This window comes from Fundulus heteroclitus, unplaced genomic scaffold, assembly GCF_011125445.2.
Source record: "Fundulus heteroclitus isolate FHET01 unplaced genomic scaffold, MU-UCD_Fhet_4.1 scaffold_57, whole genome shotgun sequence".
Taxonomy (NCBI): domain Eukaryota; kingdom Metazoa; phylum Chordata; class Actinopteri; order Cyprinodontiformes; family Fundulidae; genus Fundulus; species Fundulus heteroclitus.
The window spans coordinates 844,048-861,801 of NW_023397000.1; the positions used below are offsets into that span (position 1 = coordinate 844,048).

Consider the following 17,754-nt stretch of genomic DNA (forward strand, 5'->3'; position numbering starts at 1 on the left):
TCTGAGCCCAGAGCTTGGTTCAAAGGTGAATGATAAATCCTCCTCCCATTTCATAATAGGTAGAGATATTGAAACATCTAGTTTAGACAGAGTACTGTATAATTTAGACTTAATAATTTGGGGGGCGTTTAAATCAACGAACTCTAATTCATTTAATGACATTTCTAAACTACCCTTAATGAGCTTAAATGTATTTTTATTACAGATTTAATTTGTTGAAATCCTAAGATTTTTAATGATGTATCTCATATCAAATGAGATAAACTCAGTTTCTTCAAATATATGTTCATGTTTTTCTGTAGGATGTCAGGATTATTCCAGATGGGTGCACGGCTGCACGGGCTAAGTGATGACTCCGTCATTTTAAGAAACTCCCCCCATGCGGTCAGAGAAGAGCTGATGTTGATATTTTTAAAGCACTTTATGTTTGAGCTAATAAATGGCTAGAGATGAAGGACTCCACAGACCAACCAAACAATCATTTATTTGGGATCACTGAGAATAAGTAATTAATTCTAGGTAAAATTATTTGAAGCAACCCTTCCAATAAGTGAAATTTGTAGATATTTCCACCTGGCAAGATCATCTTCTATTTTCTTTAAGAGGAGTGTGTGGTTAAGGTTTGTTAAATCTGCCAATTTAGGTGACATTGTAATACCCAAATATGTAATACTCCCAAAACAGGGGACTGTAGAAATAGCCCCAATCTCTCCCATATGCATACGCATGTGCATGGGGGAGAGTTTGCATGAGGAGCTGCGAATTCTAACATCAAGTTTTTCTTTATAGATCACTGTCTTTACATGGAAAGGGACATACGCAAGATTTTGTCCCTATTTTGTGCATAGGCAAGCTTTATGAATAAGGCCCCTGGTCTTTGAGCCTAGAAGGATGTTGTTTTGAGAAGTGACAGTAAAAAAACAATCAAATGAGCCGTGCTCTCAGACTGACAGTAGTCGGTTAAGCCGGGCATACACTGTACGAGTTTTTCAGTCGTGGTACTTATATACATCTCAAACTGTGCGATGGAACCGCGGGGTTTAAAAGTTCACCGCTCACGGTCTGTACGGCGCGACGCTCGGACACGACCGGAGTGCTCACACTGTACGTCGTGCCCCGGTGGGTGACAGGGACCCAGACCACGGGAGGCACCGGGCGTCGAGGGTAACGGAGGGGAGAGAGGAAAGACGACATGCCCCGGCGGCCGCACGGCATGGCAGACCGCCCGGCCCGCACCCCCCGTACGGAAAAAGACGGCCAGCGCGGACCGGAACGCTCGCCCTCCCCAACCCCCCCCGCGAGCCGACGTCCGGGCCCGCTCCCCTCCCTCTCTTGGCGGGGAGGGAGAGGTGGGAGGGCGCCCCTGCTTGAACAACAGGATGCGCTCACGAAAACCTCACGACGGTCGACTGAATTTCAAACATGTTTGATTTTCAAACCGACCGTCCGATTCCTGATCAGGAGGTAGTCGTGACAACCCAATCGCCCCTCCTCGCCCATCTACGATCAAGCTGAAATTCGGCCTGATTCAAAAAATGCTCGCATGACTGAAGAATCGGCCCGAAAAGGGCAAAAACTCGCACAGTGTACGCCTGGCTTTAGTTAGTGAGTTTGCTCACAATCATTTAGTTTGTGATAAATAATCACAAACTAATTTAAATAATCTTCCACATTAGTTGCAATGTAAGGATGAAACCCCCACCAAAGGCCAGATTTAACCAGTTAGACTCATCCAAGACTGGTTTGGTGTCAGAGGTTATCAATGTTTCATTCAAACAAGCGTGCAAGAACTTTTAAGTGCACCTTCAGCCATGTTCTCCATCCATTTCTGTATATATTTATCCTGTATATCATTTATCCTGCAGATACTGTTTAGCTGAGAATCCGCCATGTTCTTGGTATTTAGACACCACTACAAGTGTGGTTTCAGTTCTGCCAAACAGAAGGACATCTAATAGATAGTCCTGATTTTATCTCTCCATCAGATGGAGAGACTGCAAGTGGAGAATGCTGCAGAGTGGGGCCGCAGGGAACGTTTGGAGACAGAAAAACTGGCCCTTGAGAGGGACAACAAAAAACTGCGGGCACAGGTTGAAGACGTTGAGGAGCAGTTGGCAAAGAAACGTCGACAGGCTGCCTCAGCTCTTGACACAGACCTGAAGGCTATCCAGAGTGACTTGTTTGAGAGAAACAAGGTGGGTACAGCAATCCTAAAATAATTCCTTACAATAAAAAAAAGAATTGTTTTCACATAATGTCTTTTTTACTTTATTGCTAATTTGTTTGATTAGCTTTCTGTTGCTTGTTGTGGGATTGACTTCACTATGTGTATGCTGGGTGTATTATACTGATTTATTGATTAAGCCTCCTTTAGTAGGACTCAAAATCAAGAACAACTTGAAAAGGATGAGTCTGTAGGTGTGACGTTTTGGAGAATTCTTAAGGAAACATATTACAGAGCAGAAAATCTTCAGCTTTTGCACTTTTGTATAGACAACTAATAAACTGTTTTCTCAAAATGATGATGTCATACTCTGAAGTGTGCCAGGTTTATGTTGATGCTCAAGACGACATTGTTCATGTTTGGTTGATTTTTGTGGCAGTGTTTTATCACCTTTTTTACTGTCTGGCCTGGAGCAGCTTTACATTCCCTCCTCTATCCAGAGGCGCAATCAGACCAAAATATATGCTTCCAAAATCATTATTAACAGTGGTGTCTCTGGGGGGCGCTGTGGAGCATGGATAGGGAGTAGACGCGTCCTGACCAGCTCCTGCATATTTTGTTAAAATAAGTTTCCTATACGGCCCATCTCCCGGTCAGTAAGATCCACAAGATGACAGGGAAAGGCAGTTCTAGACGCGGAATACGGACAAAGCTGATGCTAACATTGGTGCTAACCTGCGGCTACATGACGGCGGCGTCAGCTTGAAGGATGAGTAGCCCTCCCTCTCCTCCGTGGTCAGGCTGATTGAGTCCTTTCGTAGTGAATCTCGCAACTCCATTAGGACTCTCCAGTCCACTATTGATGCTAATGCCTCTCGCCTCACAGATGTTGAATCTTCTCTCCAAAATATTGACGGCAGGGTCGCCGAGCTCGAGGCGAAATGTGATGCGCTCAGCAAAAGCAACACGTTGCTTGTGTCCAAAACTGAAGACTTGGAGTTCAGAAGCAGACGCTTTAATTTAAGGGTTTTGGGAATCCCCGAAAACACAGAGGGGCCTCAGGCAACATTTATTCATTTATGTCAAACTTTTTTGCTGAACAGCAGGCCATTGAAAACTCCGGAGCCTTCCCATTACTGGATATAGCCCAACGCTCGCTAGCTTCTAAGCCCAAACCAGGAACCCCTCACGCCCAATGATTGTTAAAGTCCATCACTTTCAGGTTAAACAACAGATCCTCCGGCTTGCGAGAGAGAGAGCTCCGCTAATGTTCGGTGGACATGAAGTATGCATCTTTCACCGTAGACGTCGCTAAGCAGAGAGCCACATTCACCAGCATCAAGCAGAAACTCTGGCTGCGAAGGTCAGATATGGCCTCCTGTTTCCCGCACGGCTACAGCTCACGTTCAACAATGAGAAGCATATTTTCAACAGCCCGCAGGCTGCCGAAAAATACTATGAGGAAAAGATTGCTGTGTCTAGGGGCATTACAATATCTTTGTCTGCTCATCTCAGGCAAAGGAAGGAGGCAAAACAGCAGAATTTGGAACAACTCCGAGAGAATTTTATATCAACCCTTCCAGTGACTTGAGATCTCAAATTGACACCACAACAGCAGCTCTGGATATACTTATGTTATGCCAGAAACCTGTTTGATTATGAATATTATTATTAATTATAATTTGCTATTATAATTTAATAATAGATCATTCAAACTCAAATAGTAGCCATAACAAATATAATTCAAATAGTTGTGATTCAAGGGATATGAGCCTGTAATGATTAACACTAACAATGCATTTATTAATTAGCTGTTATGAACTTATTTATGCTGGAAAAGTGTGATCTGACCGGTTGTTGACCGATTAGACTTATCCAGCAAATGTTGATAACTCAAATTATAACTGCAATTGGAGTTTTAACCCTTACTTCTTTATCACAAACTAATGAAAATGTCAGTTAATTCAGTTAACTCAATAAGGAAGTACTTCTTTTACTCTTAGTGACCATTTAACTTCTAGATCAAAATAACCACAATTACAATTTCACACGTTATTATTTATTAATATAGTAATCCCTGTTACAGCAATTACGCTACTTAATAAAACACTAGGAAACACTACTCCCTACTTAAAAGAACATGCAAAAGAAAATAAATGAAAATAAAACAAGTCAAAAATGGATTAAATGAGAGGTAGCACTGCTTAAATCAATTCACACGCTTCATGCTGGGAGCTGGAGTTTGTCACGTCATACCATGGCATAACACTTATGTCATCAGAGGCCCAGAAATCCCTGTTTTTTGCTAAACATAGAATATATGAGTTTGAGAATAAGTCCTGTAAATACTTGGCAAACTTGGTTAAGTCCAGATCTCACTCACAAGCGGTTTCTGCAGTAAAAGATGAGACAGGTAAAATAGTCCATTATAGTAAGGACATTAACAGATGCTTTTTAGGGTTTTATGAATATTTATACAAATCCGAATTGAAGCGTCAGTCTGAGGCCCCGATGCAAAACTTTCTGTCAGCCATCACTCTGCCTCAGGCTTCTCAGACCCAGAAAGATGTGTTAAACAGCCCTATCTCACGAGATGAAGTCATTGCAGCTATTAATGAACTGCAAAATGACAAGGTCCTGGGCCCTGATGGCCAGACTCCTGAGTTTTTAAAATCTTTTCAGAGTCTGCTAGCTGACCCTCTGCTTAAAATGTTATCTCACTCGTTTAAGTCTGGCCACCTTCCAAATACTATTATGGATACTAACATCTCACTGATTCTGAAGAAGGACAGGCCACCTGAGGATTGCGCCTCATACAGACCAATTGCTTTTCTGGATGTAGATAGAAAACTTATTGCAAAAATCTTAGCTAGAGGATTAGAGCAGGTCCTTCCAGGCCTTATTTCAATGTACCAAACCGGCTTTATTTAAGGACGTAATTCAGGCGAAAATTTTAGAAGACTGAATATTATCCAACTTGTAACTTTTGAACATAATTCATAATTTGAATTATGTTTATTAATTATTAATCCATGCGGTTTAACTAAAATAAACAATATGGCACTAATAAGTTATTTTTGAATTATTGGCACTAATACAGGAGCCAGTGATAGTCCTATCCCCTGCAAACCATACTGTATAAATAAATATAAATATTTTCCCCTAATTCTCCCACAGAGGGGAAGTTTGTTTTCTGCTTTTAAACCATTGCTTAGGGAGCAGTGTGCTGCCGACACTCAGTGGCGCAAAGGAAGCAATCTGGGGCTAAGGGTCCTGCTCAGGCACTCAGTGACCAAGTTTTAAACCGCCGACCTACGGGCTTCTCCAAGAAACACACGTCGGCCTCTCTGGATATATGTGTGTATATATATATATATATATATATATATATATATATATATATATATATACATCCATTTGACAGATTTTTCTACATCTTCATTGGTAGTGCCAAACAGTGTAGCTGAAACTGCAGCTCTTGGGCTTGTATTTCTTGTTATTCACACAATACAAAACATCCCTTTTTTATGTGGCAGAGCAGGTTCAGAAAAGCTTCATGGAAGATGTTTTTTAAGTGAAAGCCATTACAGGGGAGGTAGTGAAGTGCCAAAATAAATCAGCACCATCAAGTTTGAAAGTGCAGTTTGTGAAGATGCATTATTAATGGGTCCATTATCTTCATACAAAGATTTTCCACTGTCAACAACAGTGCATATCCATGAGTGGGTGTGGTTTAAACCTGAGTATAACTATAACTACTCACAGTTACATCCTGAAAGATCTGTGAACACAACCAAATGTATGCATGTTAATGCTTCAGTTGAGAGCCATTACAGAAAAGTCTGTTGCCAGTAGAAGCTGGATGTTGTTTGTTGCCTTCAGTGAAATGTCAGGGAGAAAGCTAATATCATATCCTGCTCTCTCTATATACTGTAAACATCACACTGAAAGGAAACTCTGGCTTTGGGACAAGTCAGTCCTTCATTTCATTTTATTCTCCAAACCAGCCAAAAACAAGTCCTCTAACTTGTTACAATATTGAAACAGAAATATGCACTAGGCTTATGATGCACATTTACATCTTTTTAGGTATTTCCTGTATGTGGTTTAATTTCTCTGCTGCATTCATTTCTCTTGATAATTTTGTTATGTGTACTATTTTTGCAAAAATAAATATTTAGGGTGATGTTGCATTTTTTATGACTTAAATTTAATTGATTTTTGGCCTGATGCATCTCAATAATCCAGACATTGTCCCCAGGGATCTTATGGCTGAAAAAACAGTCTATGTTGAAGGTCCATCTGACCAATTTCTCAATTTTATATGTGAGTGTACACTCCTCTTTCAAACAATTTCGAACAAATTGTTCTCAACAGCACCTAGGTCCAGCACCAAGCGCTCAACCGCCCCTTACAAGTTCCTTGAGCTATATGTCATTCACAAGCTGCTGCCTAAATATATTTATGTATATCATAATAAATAATATGGCCTCTACCAATATCTTCTAATCACACTAACAAGAAGCACCTGGACTCTGGCATGTGCCCAACAATTGGGCAGCTTGGAATGTTTTGCGTTTCATTATTTTTTGGGTCCTAAGCCAATTACACCACATTCCCAAAGTCATCATGTTTTTCCTGTTTTGGCAACCCGGTCAGGGCCCCAGACCCGAAATAGGCTGGAGAACAAAGCTAACAGTGAGTTATTAGCCCTTTCCCTAACTCCAGCCAGAGATTATCCAATAAACAGCCATACATTTTTTTTAAACATAGTCAGAGAGTCAGGCTTACAGGCAACATACTTAAATCTTAGAGTTTTACTTGTGTCTGTCACAACTGTTTTTTCTGGTGTATGGCAGCCTCTCAGTCTGCCTCAGGCCACAAACATAGCTTACCACTGTCATGGTGTGAATGTGTGCATGAATAGGTGAATGACTAATTGTAGTGTAAAGTGCTTTGGGGTTGTTGGACTTGATACAAGTACAAGCCATTTACCATGCCATGAAACATTCTTGACAACCTGTCTTGACAACATGTTTTACCCAGCACTTTTAAGATGGCAGCACAGGGTTCTGCAGACACCAGGATTGAATTACGATTCAACCCTGGAGTACATGGATCGTATTGACCGCTAAAGCTGGACTTAATTCATCCCAATTGGCACCGAACAACAGAACACCCCTCTCTCCCTGTCTTGGAGAGCCAGCTCCTGGTGTACACGCAGGAGGAAAAAAAAATGGGGCAGGTGAGGAGACCTACGCACTCGGCTATAAGCTAATCCACACAGACCAACGCTCCCGAGCCTCGTTCTGGCCCATGTAAAATCCTGTACCAACAAACTTGACAAGATCCGGTTAAGAATCACCTAACAAACGATCCCACATCCTTCCATTCCATATTCATAGATTTAGCCAACGATATGTGCGGCATCGAACTAGAAACTTGAAAAAGACACAGCAGTTTAGAGGTCAGGTTTATAGATAAGGCTGATGTGTTTTCATTCCAATACATGTCAGGAATCTGCAATTTTTCACCAGAGACTAACAGTCCTCAAAATCAGAGTCAGGCCGTAGTACATTGGGCACAATGTACTGCAGTAAAATAGTCCTGAGTGTGAACCGTCAGTCAATCAGAGGTTGAAGTGATAGTTGCAGTTTTTATTGATTGCTTTGACCTGTTTGAAGAAACTGGCAACCTCTCAGTTTTCCTCATCACCATCTCAGCAGAGCAAAAGACACCTCTTGCAAATGAGTTAACCCATTCTCATTGGTTTGACACATTTTTCCGACCCATTTGCAAAACAGTTAACACAGATGTCATTCAAGCAGTCCAAACTCCATTGCTTTAAACTGTGGTAGCCAAACAGAAACCATATGTTCCAAGCTCTTAGAAACTTCTTGATCAGAATGAAATCACTGAAGCACCTGTTTGACACTTCTTTACACAACTCTTCAATTTGCAACCAGTCTGCAGGCCTTAAAAGGTGCCATGTTGTATGTTGTTCTTTGCAAGCATTGATGGTCTAAGGCAGATGAGAGTAAGAGTAAGAGGTAGATGGCTAAGGGAAAGAGGAGTCCAAGGAAGTGGAGTCCATGTGTGAGGTGGAGGTGTAGCTGGAAGGGCTCAAGTTACATATGAAATTCGGGCAACTATGATTGATCATGTGGTAAATCATGGCCTTTCACTTAGAGAGGCTGGACAAAGAGCCCAACCTGTCCTCAATAGAGACACAGTTGCATCCATTGTAAGAGTTCTTCGACTGGAGAGCAGGAAATGTTGCTATACAGTATATACAGATATATCTGTATCTATTCCTGTATAGAGGAATTCTTCAGCGCATGGAGATGGAAGGTATATGATCACCACCCTTATGAGCAGATGCCCTTGCTCAGTGCAATGACTGCTGCTGCCCATGATATAGATGCAGAGGCATGTCAAGGATGGATCAGGCATGCAAGAAGATTTTCCCCTAGGTGCATCGCAAGGAAAAATATTGAGTGTGATGTAGATGAGGCCATGTGGCTTATTCGTCAAGAGAGAAAAGACTAGAAGAGACAGACAGCTCTAGTATCTTCTGTTGGAATATTTCATTTGTTAGTCACAATCTGAAAAAAAGAATGAATAATCAATAAAATTTGCATCACAGCATATCTGGTTCTGGATCCATTTTTTGCAAGAAGGCAAATTTGACTACAAATGACACTGACATGTAAGGTGCGTGCAGTGATTGGCTACAATGAACCAGCAATGCCACACTGATTTACTTTGAGTGTGGTATTTTGTATTCTGTTGCCCCTTGTGTAATGAGTGATTGGAAGGGCTCAAACATTTGTGTGCAAGTTGTGTTGTTTGAGGGCAAAATGTGCTTTTGGTCCATATTTTAAATGTTTTGGCAGAGTTGGAGCCTTTTGCAAACAAAATGTGTAATTTTGACCATTGTTGCCACTGTTTAGACCTCTGGGTTAACTGTTTTGAAAAATGTGGATTTTGAGTTGACTGCTGCGTCAAAGCAATCAATAAAAACTGTAATCTGTGCATCAAATCTCTACCCGTAAGATTTAATGGACACGGGGACGACACCAAAAAGGGATGCTTCAGCCGAACTCCCTGCGGAGCACAACTCTGTAGAGGAACAGAAAAACGTTCCCTGTTTCACCTGAAGCAGAAACAGAATGAACATAACGGCCACTGAGCTTTGGCTGCTCCTTGATACATTTAGCAGATAACACAGAGTGAGTTGCACCTGAATCAACAACAAAAGAAATTTCTTCACCCATCACCATCATAGAAAACATAGGCATTTTTTTAAGGCAGGGGTCCCTGTGTGGAGATATGTGCTTGATGTAAATATGTTAAAGTCCATCATATGTTACAATCACTGCACTGTTATTGCCTATTAGCACACTCTTCTCTCAGGAAAATCAATTGCACATTTCTGTAAATGTAGCCTCAAAATCATTGCACAAAGCATCTAATTACCTCATTACCTGTGTATCATGAAGGATGGACTAATCTACCTAACATGGCTCATATCACTTGCAAAGGGACTGATATCAAGCCCTCAGACTCTGACACAAAGTTTTTATCTTATATCTTTTTATCTTTTGCACGCTCTAATGTGGGGGAAAAAAAGCTGTACACATGTTTATTGTCTTGTTTTTGTGTGTACTCTAACCCGGAGTATGTCCTGAAAAGAATACCACCACACTAACATGCGGTGACAATAAGGAATCTTGAGTCTTGTATTTTAAACAACTATCTTAACATTCATTTCCATGGTCAAGTGACTTAAAGGAAACACATAACCATCTTGACATGACCATTAGGTAAGAGATATTTGTTATGTTTGTATAGAAACTTAATTTCTTTTTTTCCCCACAAACACAGATAAAGTGGCAAATAACCACATATGTGAAAAACTTTACCTCTGGTAGTCTGGGTGTGAGTGGGTACTCCTAGTGGTCTTCCACAGCTTAAGCTTAAACAAATTTCAGAGGTAGTCTGTGTTCTTCAGGACACAGAACTGTGATGATATATAGTTTCATTTAGCAATCATCAGACACATTAGCCCGATGTACCCCTTAACAGCCAAGCTAAAGATAGCAAGGAAGATTACACAGAAAGAGCCTTCATCACTATCACAGAAGGACCTATCACACAAAAAATGGACCCCCTGGTTACTCCAACAAAGAACCTAAAACGTCCTTCCCCCAAACACCAGCCCAGACTGCACCCTCCTCCCCTCTCTTCCCACTCAGCCCACATGACCCTTTCCTGGATTTTACCAACAACATGAAAGAGGTTTTTAAGATTGGTTTACATCTGACATCTTCTCCACACAGCCACCCTCACAGTCCAGACTCTGCTACTAAACCACCATCTTCCAAATCTATCTCCTCCACATGTCAAGGATGATGAACATGTTTGTGCTCAGGACCTTCAGGTCACTTCACCCTAATATACACCTGTATACACCCTCCCCTGTTTCTCTGTCTGCTTCTATCAATCTTTTTTGGAGCCTCTTTTTACATATCTTCCAAATTCTAAATTATGGATCGGGTAAGCTGAACTCTCAACATAACTGACCACATTTTCTCGACGAGAAGACTGGGTGAAGGAGAGCTCCCCTGTGCCCGATGGGACATGTGCAGCTGGACACACTGTGGGAGGAGGATCGTGGGTCTCTCCATTTTGTCAGTCGAGAACGTTGAAAATGCTGCCAAAACTGGATTTATAATAACAGAATTTCTGCCTTTTGGAGCTGGTGATTACCTGGGTTATCTAGAAATTCTGAAACTGCCCATGTCAAGGCTGCCTGATCTATTTGAAGGGTATGTCTGCTACCAGCACTAAGGCTGAAATGCTGTGTAAGCAGAACTGCAGCCAGATGTGGTTCCTGAACTTGCTGGCAGAATGGAAACAATGTTGCAGAAAGCTGGAATCTGGACTCCACAATTTTGGCTGTTTTGGAATCAACATTGAAATGTACCAGTGAGGATTGTTACCCTGTGTGCCTGACCTAGCCCGTTCCTGGACTATCTAAGCTTGCCTGACCTTTTCTGTTATTTTCTGCCTGTTGTGTACCGAACCGGACCCGTTACTTGACTGCCAAATCTGCCTGTCCTCTCCTAGCCAGTCTGCTTGTTTGTGTACCCAAACCCTGGATTTGTTATACTGACTTCTGAGCCCGCCTGTCCCTGTCTTACCTATTTGACTTAAATAAACCATCTTGAAATCTTAAATTGTTGTCTGGCTGAATACTGGGTCCTTCTGTCCCCGTTCGTGACAGGCGCAGTCACGTAGTGATAAAGAAAGTTTTTATACAGCTTCAAATAAAACACAGTACCCCAAGCATTGGTCCTGATAGTGTTTAGTCTGACCTTTTTTGACCCCAAAAAGAGTTTATGAATCTGCTTGATTCTTTAATTAGAAACGCAAGGTGTAAGCACTGGACAACAGACATATAAGCACAAATGTTTATTGTCTTAACAATATAGTAAGTGCTTTGCAGTTTTCACACTTCATTGTTTATTTATTTATTTATTTTTTTACACCTCCAATGTACATCATTTCCAGCTTACTCATCATGCACATGTGCAATATTGTACCTTCAGGTCCCAATATTTGTTTACACAGTAGTTCACTGTGGTTGCATACAAAGGTTTCCCAATTAAAGGATTGTTTATTATATTTTACTTCTGTTTTACAGTTTTTATGTACTTTTTGTTAGTAAAGTAGATGCATTTGCATAAGAAAGCAGACAAATAGAAATAAAAAAGTAAAAATCCAGTATAAAAATGTTCAAAGAAGTATATAATAGCAAGACACATAGGACACAAGTAGCTGTAGTATGAACATACAAACGTTGTTTATATTATGTGTTCGTTATGGATGTGTGGTTACAAGAATGGCCCGAACGCTGTGCTGTCGAGTGCTAATACCCTGCATTTTGTAATTAAAGTGTTAGTCAAACTGTTTTTAGGCTAAAAAAGGTCAGAGTAAACACTACCAGGATGAATGCCTGAGGTATTGTGTTTTATCCATCCATTTTCTAAACCGCTTAATCCCTCATGGGGTCGCGAGGGTTGCTGGTGCCTATCTCCAGCTGTCAATGAGTGAGAGGCAGGGTTCACCCTGGACAGGTCGCCAGTCTGTCGCAGGGCAACACAGAGACAAACAGGACAAACAACCATTCACACACACACTCACACCTAAGGAGAATTTAGAGAGGCCAATTAACCTAACAATTATGTTTTCAGACTGTGGGAGGAAGCTGGAGTACTCAGAGAGAACCCATGTATGCACAGGGAGAACATGCAGACTCCATGCAGAAAGACCCAGGGTTGGATTTGAACCCAGAACCTTCTTGCTGCAAGGCACAGTGCTACCTACTGGGTTACTGTGGAGCCCTGTATTGTGTATTATTTGAATCTCAATTTTTTAAGAGCCAGTACTTCACTAGATTTTTAACAATGGGGCGTGGTTGCTTAAAAACATTTCTTTGACTGATCAAGGTCTTGGAATTTTGGATAGGTGAAAACTGATAAAATATGATGAAAGAGGGTGCATTTTTTTAATGTTTGGGAAATGAATGAATGAAAGGTTTTTAAACTTTTTTTGCTATTCCTTTCTGTGTATGCCATTTGAGGAACACTTGAGGCACTTCTGTCTTCACCTTTTTGCATAAATTAGGTTGCTGTAAATCTGAACATCTACAACAGTAATCAACACAAAACTGCTCTTCCCTTAAGGACATGTAGCAGTGCCTCAAAGCTATTGCCAAGCTTCTTTGGTGGTAAACTTAGTAAGGGGAAAAGGGAGTCCCCTCACCAAGTTTACCATTGAAGAGGTCGAGAGTGAAGTCCACTTAAGAATAGAAAGACCAAGAGAATGGTGTTATTATGGTATAAATAATTACACATTTGCAAATGCAATAGCAAAAGAGGTTTTCAAGGCTTTCCTCCACACGACATAGAACTGCACCTTGGCACAAAAGTCTGTCCATCTTCCTATCACTTCCTCAACGTATCTGCTGCTTGTGCCACCAACTATGTGCCATTGCCTTAGACAGGAATGTTCAGTCACTCAACCATTGAATATGTATTGAAAGTCTGAATTAAGGACACATAGTAAATCAAGTGCAGGTACAACCCACCCCCCAAAAAAATTAAAAATAGAAAAAAAAAAAATATGTACTTTATGAACATCTTTGATGCATGGACACACATCCAAGATTTTTGCAGGTTGGACTTCATCCCTCGTAGCATCTGCATCGATGAAAGCCCTACGGGCCTCAAACTCAAGGTCAATATTTGAGTAACATTGTTTTGATTGGGTTTTGCATCGGGCTTGTTGCTCAAAGGTTGTTAGTGCCTAGCCTGCATTAGCAGTAGCAGTAACTGACCTAAATTGACATCAATGTACTTAAAATAAAAAAACAATACAATGATTTGATATTGTTTACATTAATTTGATCAATGTGCGTTGACTGCTGTATATCTAAAAAAGTCTTTGTCAACATCCACAATAATACGGAAATAACTGAAGTTGATACCAAACCCAAAAAGTACTTATTTTTTTGGCTACGAATCTGTATACATGGATGTCTAATAGGGTGGTCTACATGTCCCAGACAGACATTAGAAGATATACAGCACATTTGCTAAAAATCTGCTTTTGCTTCCAAAACTACAGGGTTCGTTTCCTCTTTAGGTAACGAGGTGTTTCTGCATTGTATCTTGAATATTGAGATTGGTTTAAAAAGAAAAACTGACATCAGTTTTTAGGTGATCAGCCCACTTAACATATTTGGCTGGAAAACACAGCTTTTGACAGGTTGCTAGAATTTTGGCTGCTATTCACAACATTTTACTCTTGAAAGTATCTTGATAAAGAATCTGTCAAAACAGGTGTTATTGTGTGATAGAAAATTTTAAATGTACTTATGTACATTCAATTCAATTCAATTCAATTTTATTTATATAGCGCCAATTCATGAAACATGTCATCTCAAGGCACTTTACAAAGTCAAGTTCAATCATATTATACAGATTGGGTCAGATTATACAGATTGGTCAAAAATGTCCTATATAAGGAAACCAGTTGATTGCATCAAAGTCCCGACAAGCAGCAGTCACTCCTGGGGAACCGTAGAGCTACAGGGAGAGTCGTCTGCATTGTACATGGCTTTGCTGCAATCCCTCATACTGAGCAAGCATGAAGCGACAGTGGAAAGAAAAACCACCCATTAACGGGAAGGAAAACCTCCGGCAGAACCGGGCTCAGTATGAACGGTCATCTGCCTCGACCGACTGGGGTTAGTTGTACATGTTGTACATATGTATATATTTCAATGTAATGTTGTGTCCGTGCACTCATATTAAGGCTGGACGATAAAACAGAACTCATTTTGGATCAATATTATCAAATAATTCAAAACACACATTTTAACTGCAGCCCTGGTCATTTTATACTTTTGAGAAAAAGAGCACATGCTATCTGAACTCTTTGAAGGAGGTGGATTTAGGTGATGGGGCATTCCTGGGTCTGTGTTTCTGATTGCTTGGGAGAATGTAATGACTGTAGTATTAACCTACATGATTGGCTAGAAAACAAAAGGAAGGGAAAACCTTTTACTGACCTTTTTTTTCTATTGAACCACACGTCGATCGATCGATATATATTGTTATTGAATCATTGTCTGGCCCTAACTCATATTATTAGTTAATTTATGTAAAACTGTAGAAAATTTATTGAACAAGATATTGTTGTGCAATTATGCACTGTTTTAAAGTTATTTAACGTTTAATAAATAAACATTAAATAATAAATAAATATTAATAAATATTTATTAAAATAACTTTTAATAAATATTGTCCGGTGAATATCAGCTCTAATGCTGATATCAGGACAAAATTTGAACCAGTGACTTATGAAATGTACAAGCGCCTTTAGAAAAAAAACAAGCCCAAAGTCGCATGAAATAAACAGTCTGTGCAACAGTGAGCGCGGGTCTGTTTTGCTACAGTTCTCTAGCTCTCTTGAAACTACAGAAAGCGCAGAGGATAAAAGAAACACAGTCCTGAGAGCGCGGCGGGGGAAAAAAAGTTAGGGAACGGTGTGTGTGTTTTGACGCGCGATTAACGGCGACAAAAAAAATGTCTGAGTTGTGCTCTAACACGTTAATAACCCGTTAAAACTGACAGCCCTAATTTATATACATTTTTAAAAATCCATAATATTACTTACTCAGACCAGACCAGAGGGGAGGGGAGGAATGTATCCCACCCAGGGATAAAACATGAATGACCAGAGGGGGGGACGTCACAAACAGAGGGGGGGTAAATCCACCCCATCCCCCCAGCAAATCGCACCCAGGTAACGGCACTACCTAATTGTGCTCCAGAGTCGTTTTGGTCAGTTTGTTTCGTCATGGTTTAAATAAACTGACTCTGGAATGAGCACAAATACGGAGGCAGAAAAACAGTTTAAGGGGTTTTATTGAAAAAAATGTGTATCCCTTGTGGGGTCGCAAGGGTTGCTAGTGCCTATCTCCAGCTGTCAACGGGCGAGAGGCAGAGTTCTAGTGAATCACTCCAAAAAAAAAGCTGGTTGGCTGAGCAGGGGGCGAGGAAGCGGTTTCGGGGGAACTCGGCAGACTTTCCTTGCGTGGCTGTGGAGGGGGGTGTTGCAACGTTTTTAGGCACCGTCTTGCCGTCGGAAACTCTCTCTGCCCAGCTTTACTGCCAAAACTGACAAAAATTACAAAAGCTGGTTTCGGTAGGGGCTGATTCCTTACTCCAGCATCTGATTATGCAGAAGACAGACTGCAGAATTAACTTCAAACCTGCCTGCATATGAAGCAGGTCTTCGAAAGAGAGAGATCATTCCCCTTTAGTGCAACTGATGACCAGCAGCGGAAGAAGATATGCCTAGGCGGCTAGTCTTTATATAGTGGGCCACCCTGCTGTGAAGACAATCCCCTGATGTCTGTAAAAGTCTCACTATCAGGCGGCTTTCAATTTACAGTCTAATCTTATATTCTCTCTTGGATGAAAGAACAACATTGTGTTTGATATCTACACACTGCAACTTCTGGTTGCCTGAGAAAACAGCTCACCTGTGGTGTCTCTCAGGCTTTGAAAACTGGCCAGCTATTTCAAAATCTTGCCGTGTGAACCAGCCTGTAGTCTGCTATTTTAACTTAGGCTTTAACATTAATTTGTTTGTGGTTACCTTGAAATAACGTCCCTGACATGATTCCCCAGTTTGGAATATTTTTCCCCCTGTATTTCTGCCTTAATGGCGGCAGAAAAGGCCAAAAATGTGTCTTTTAACGCTGTGAACTTCACTATCACTGCCACTACAACATGTTTGTTTGTCATGGGTTAGAGCAGCGTGAGGTACACTTGATATTACAGTTAGCCTCACGTCAGTTACCAGAGTGAAGCAGAGCAAAGAGTGGCACACAGCCAGCCAGCTTGGGTAAGTGAGAAGATAAAAACTTTAATTTTTAAATTCCACATCAGATGTGGTTGAAATGTGTTGAGTAGCATCCAAAGGTGTTCTACTAACAACCTGAAGCGACAGTATCCACTGAAAGCATAAGGTATAATAGCAACATTGACAGCAACTTAGGTCAAAGTGAATAAATGTAGAGATTTTGAGGGCCTTTTGTTTTGAAACTCCACATCAGATGTGGATGACATCTGTTGAGCATTTTCTGGAGGTGTTTTGCTTTTGTGGTGAATCAAAACAGTTCACAGCAAATGTACCGTTTAATAGCTACATCAACAGCAACTGAGGTCAAAGTGACCTAACGTGGAATTTTTTGTTGTTATGGAGGCTAATAGGAGTGACCAAAATATATATATTTACGTATTCACCAGCAGACCTGAATAATAAAAAAAATACATAAAGCAGTAAAAATTATATCAACTAACTCAAGTTGATATGTGTAAAATTAATGAATAAAAAAGGTTGATACAAGTCAAACATATTACTTGTATCTTGAAAAGTAGTCTCAGGACTTCCTACCATAATGTATGATGTTCGCATGAACTACAAAACCAAGTAACGGCTGGCTTGACTGTTGTTTTCAATGTGGCGGCTGGCTTGACCGCAGTTGGAAAAACACATATTTCCTCAGTATACTTAATCTGTTTATTATTTGAGACCTTTCTAAAACATTATCCATACTAGATTTTGAAACTAAATGCTTTAAACTTATTAACGCACTACTTTATTTAATAACTCAGGGAAGCTTACTAACCTTAAGCAGCTTTTCTTTTGCAAATGTAATTGTTGAATCTAGAACCAGAATCACTGATGTCATCATAGAGTTGGTGTTGAAGGTCTTCTTATTCTTCTTTGTTTTGTGGCAGTTGGGACACAACTTTAGGTGCATTACCGCCACCTTCTGGATTGGAGTATGGATCAGTACCTAATATTCCTACATTATATTCTATTTACAATACCTGTTCTTTTCAAGATTTTTTTTGAAGAACATTAAGTGATTCATGGATGTTGATGTATTGGGAATTTGATTTTACTAGTTTCCTGTTTTGTTTTCTTTGGCTGTTTTGTCAGCT

General features: G+C 40.5%; 1 protein-coding gene across 3 annotated transcripts in view; it reads left to right on the forward strand.

The window, feature by feature from the left end:
- Positions 1-17,754, forward strand: part of ccdc102a (coiled-coil domain containing 102A) — a 102,868-nt gene that overhangs the window by 57,500 nt on the left and 27,614 nt on the right. For all 3 annotated transcript variants that reach the window (XM_021312341.2, XM_021312343.2, XM_012855610.3), the window contains exon 7: positions 1,986-2,195. In XM_021312341.2, coding sequence (XP_021168016.2) covers positions 1,986-2,195 — 210 coding nt within the window. The remainder of the gene's footprint in view (positions 1-1,985; positions 2,196-17,754) is intronic.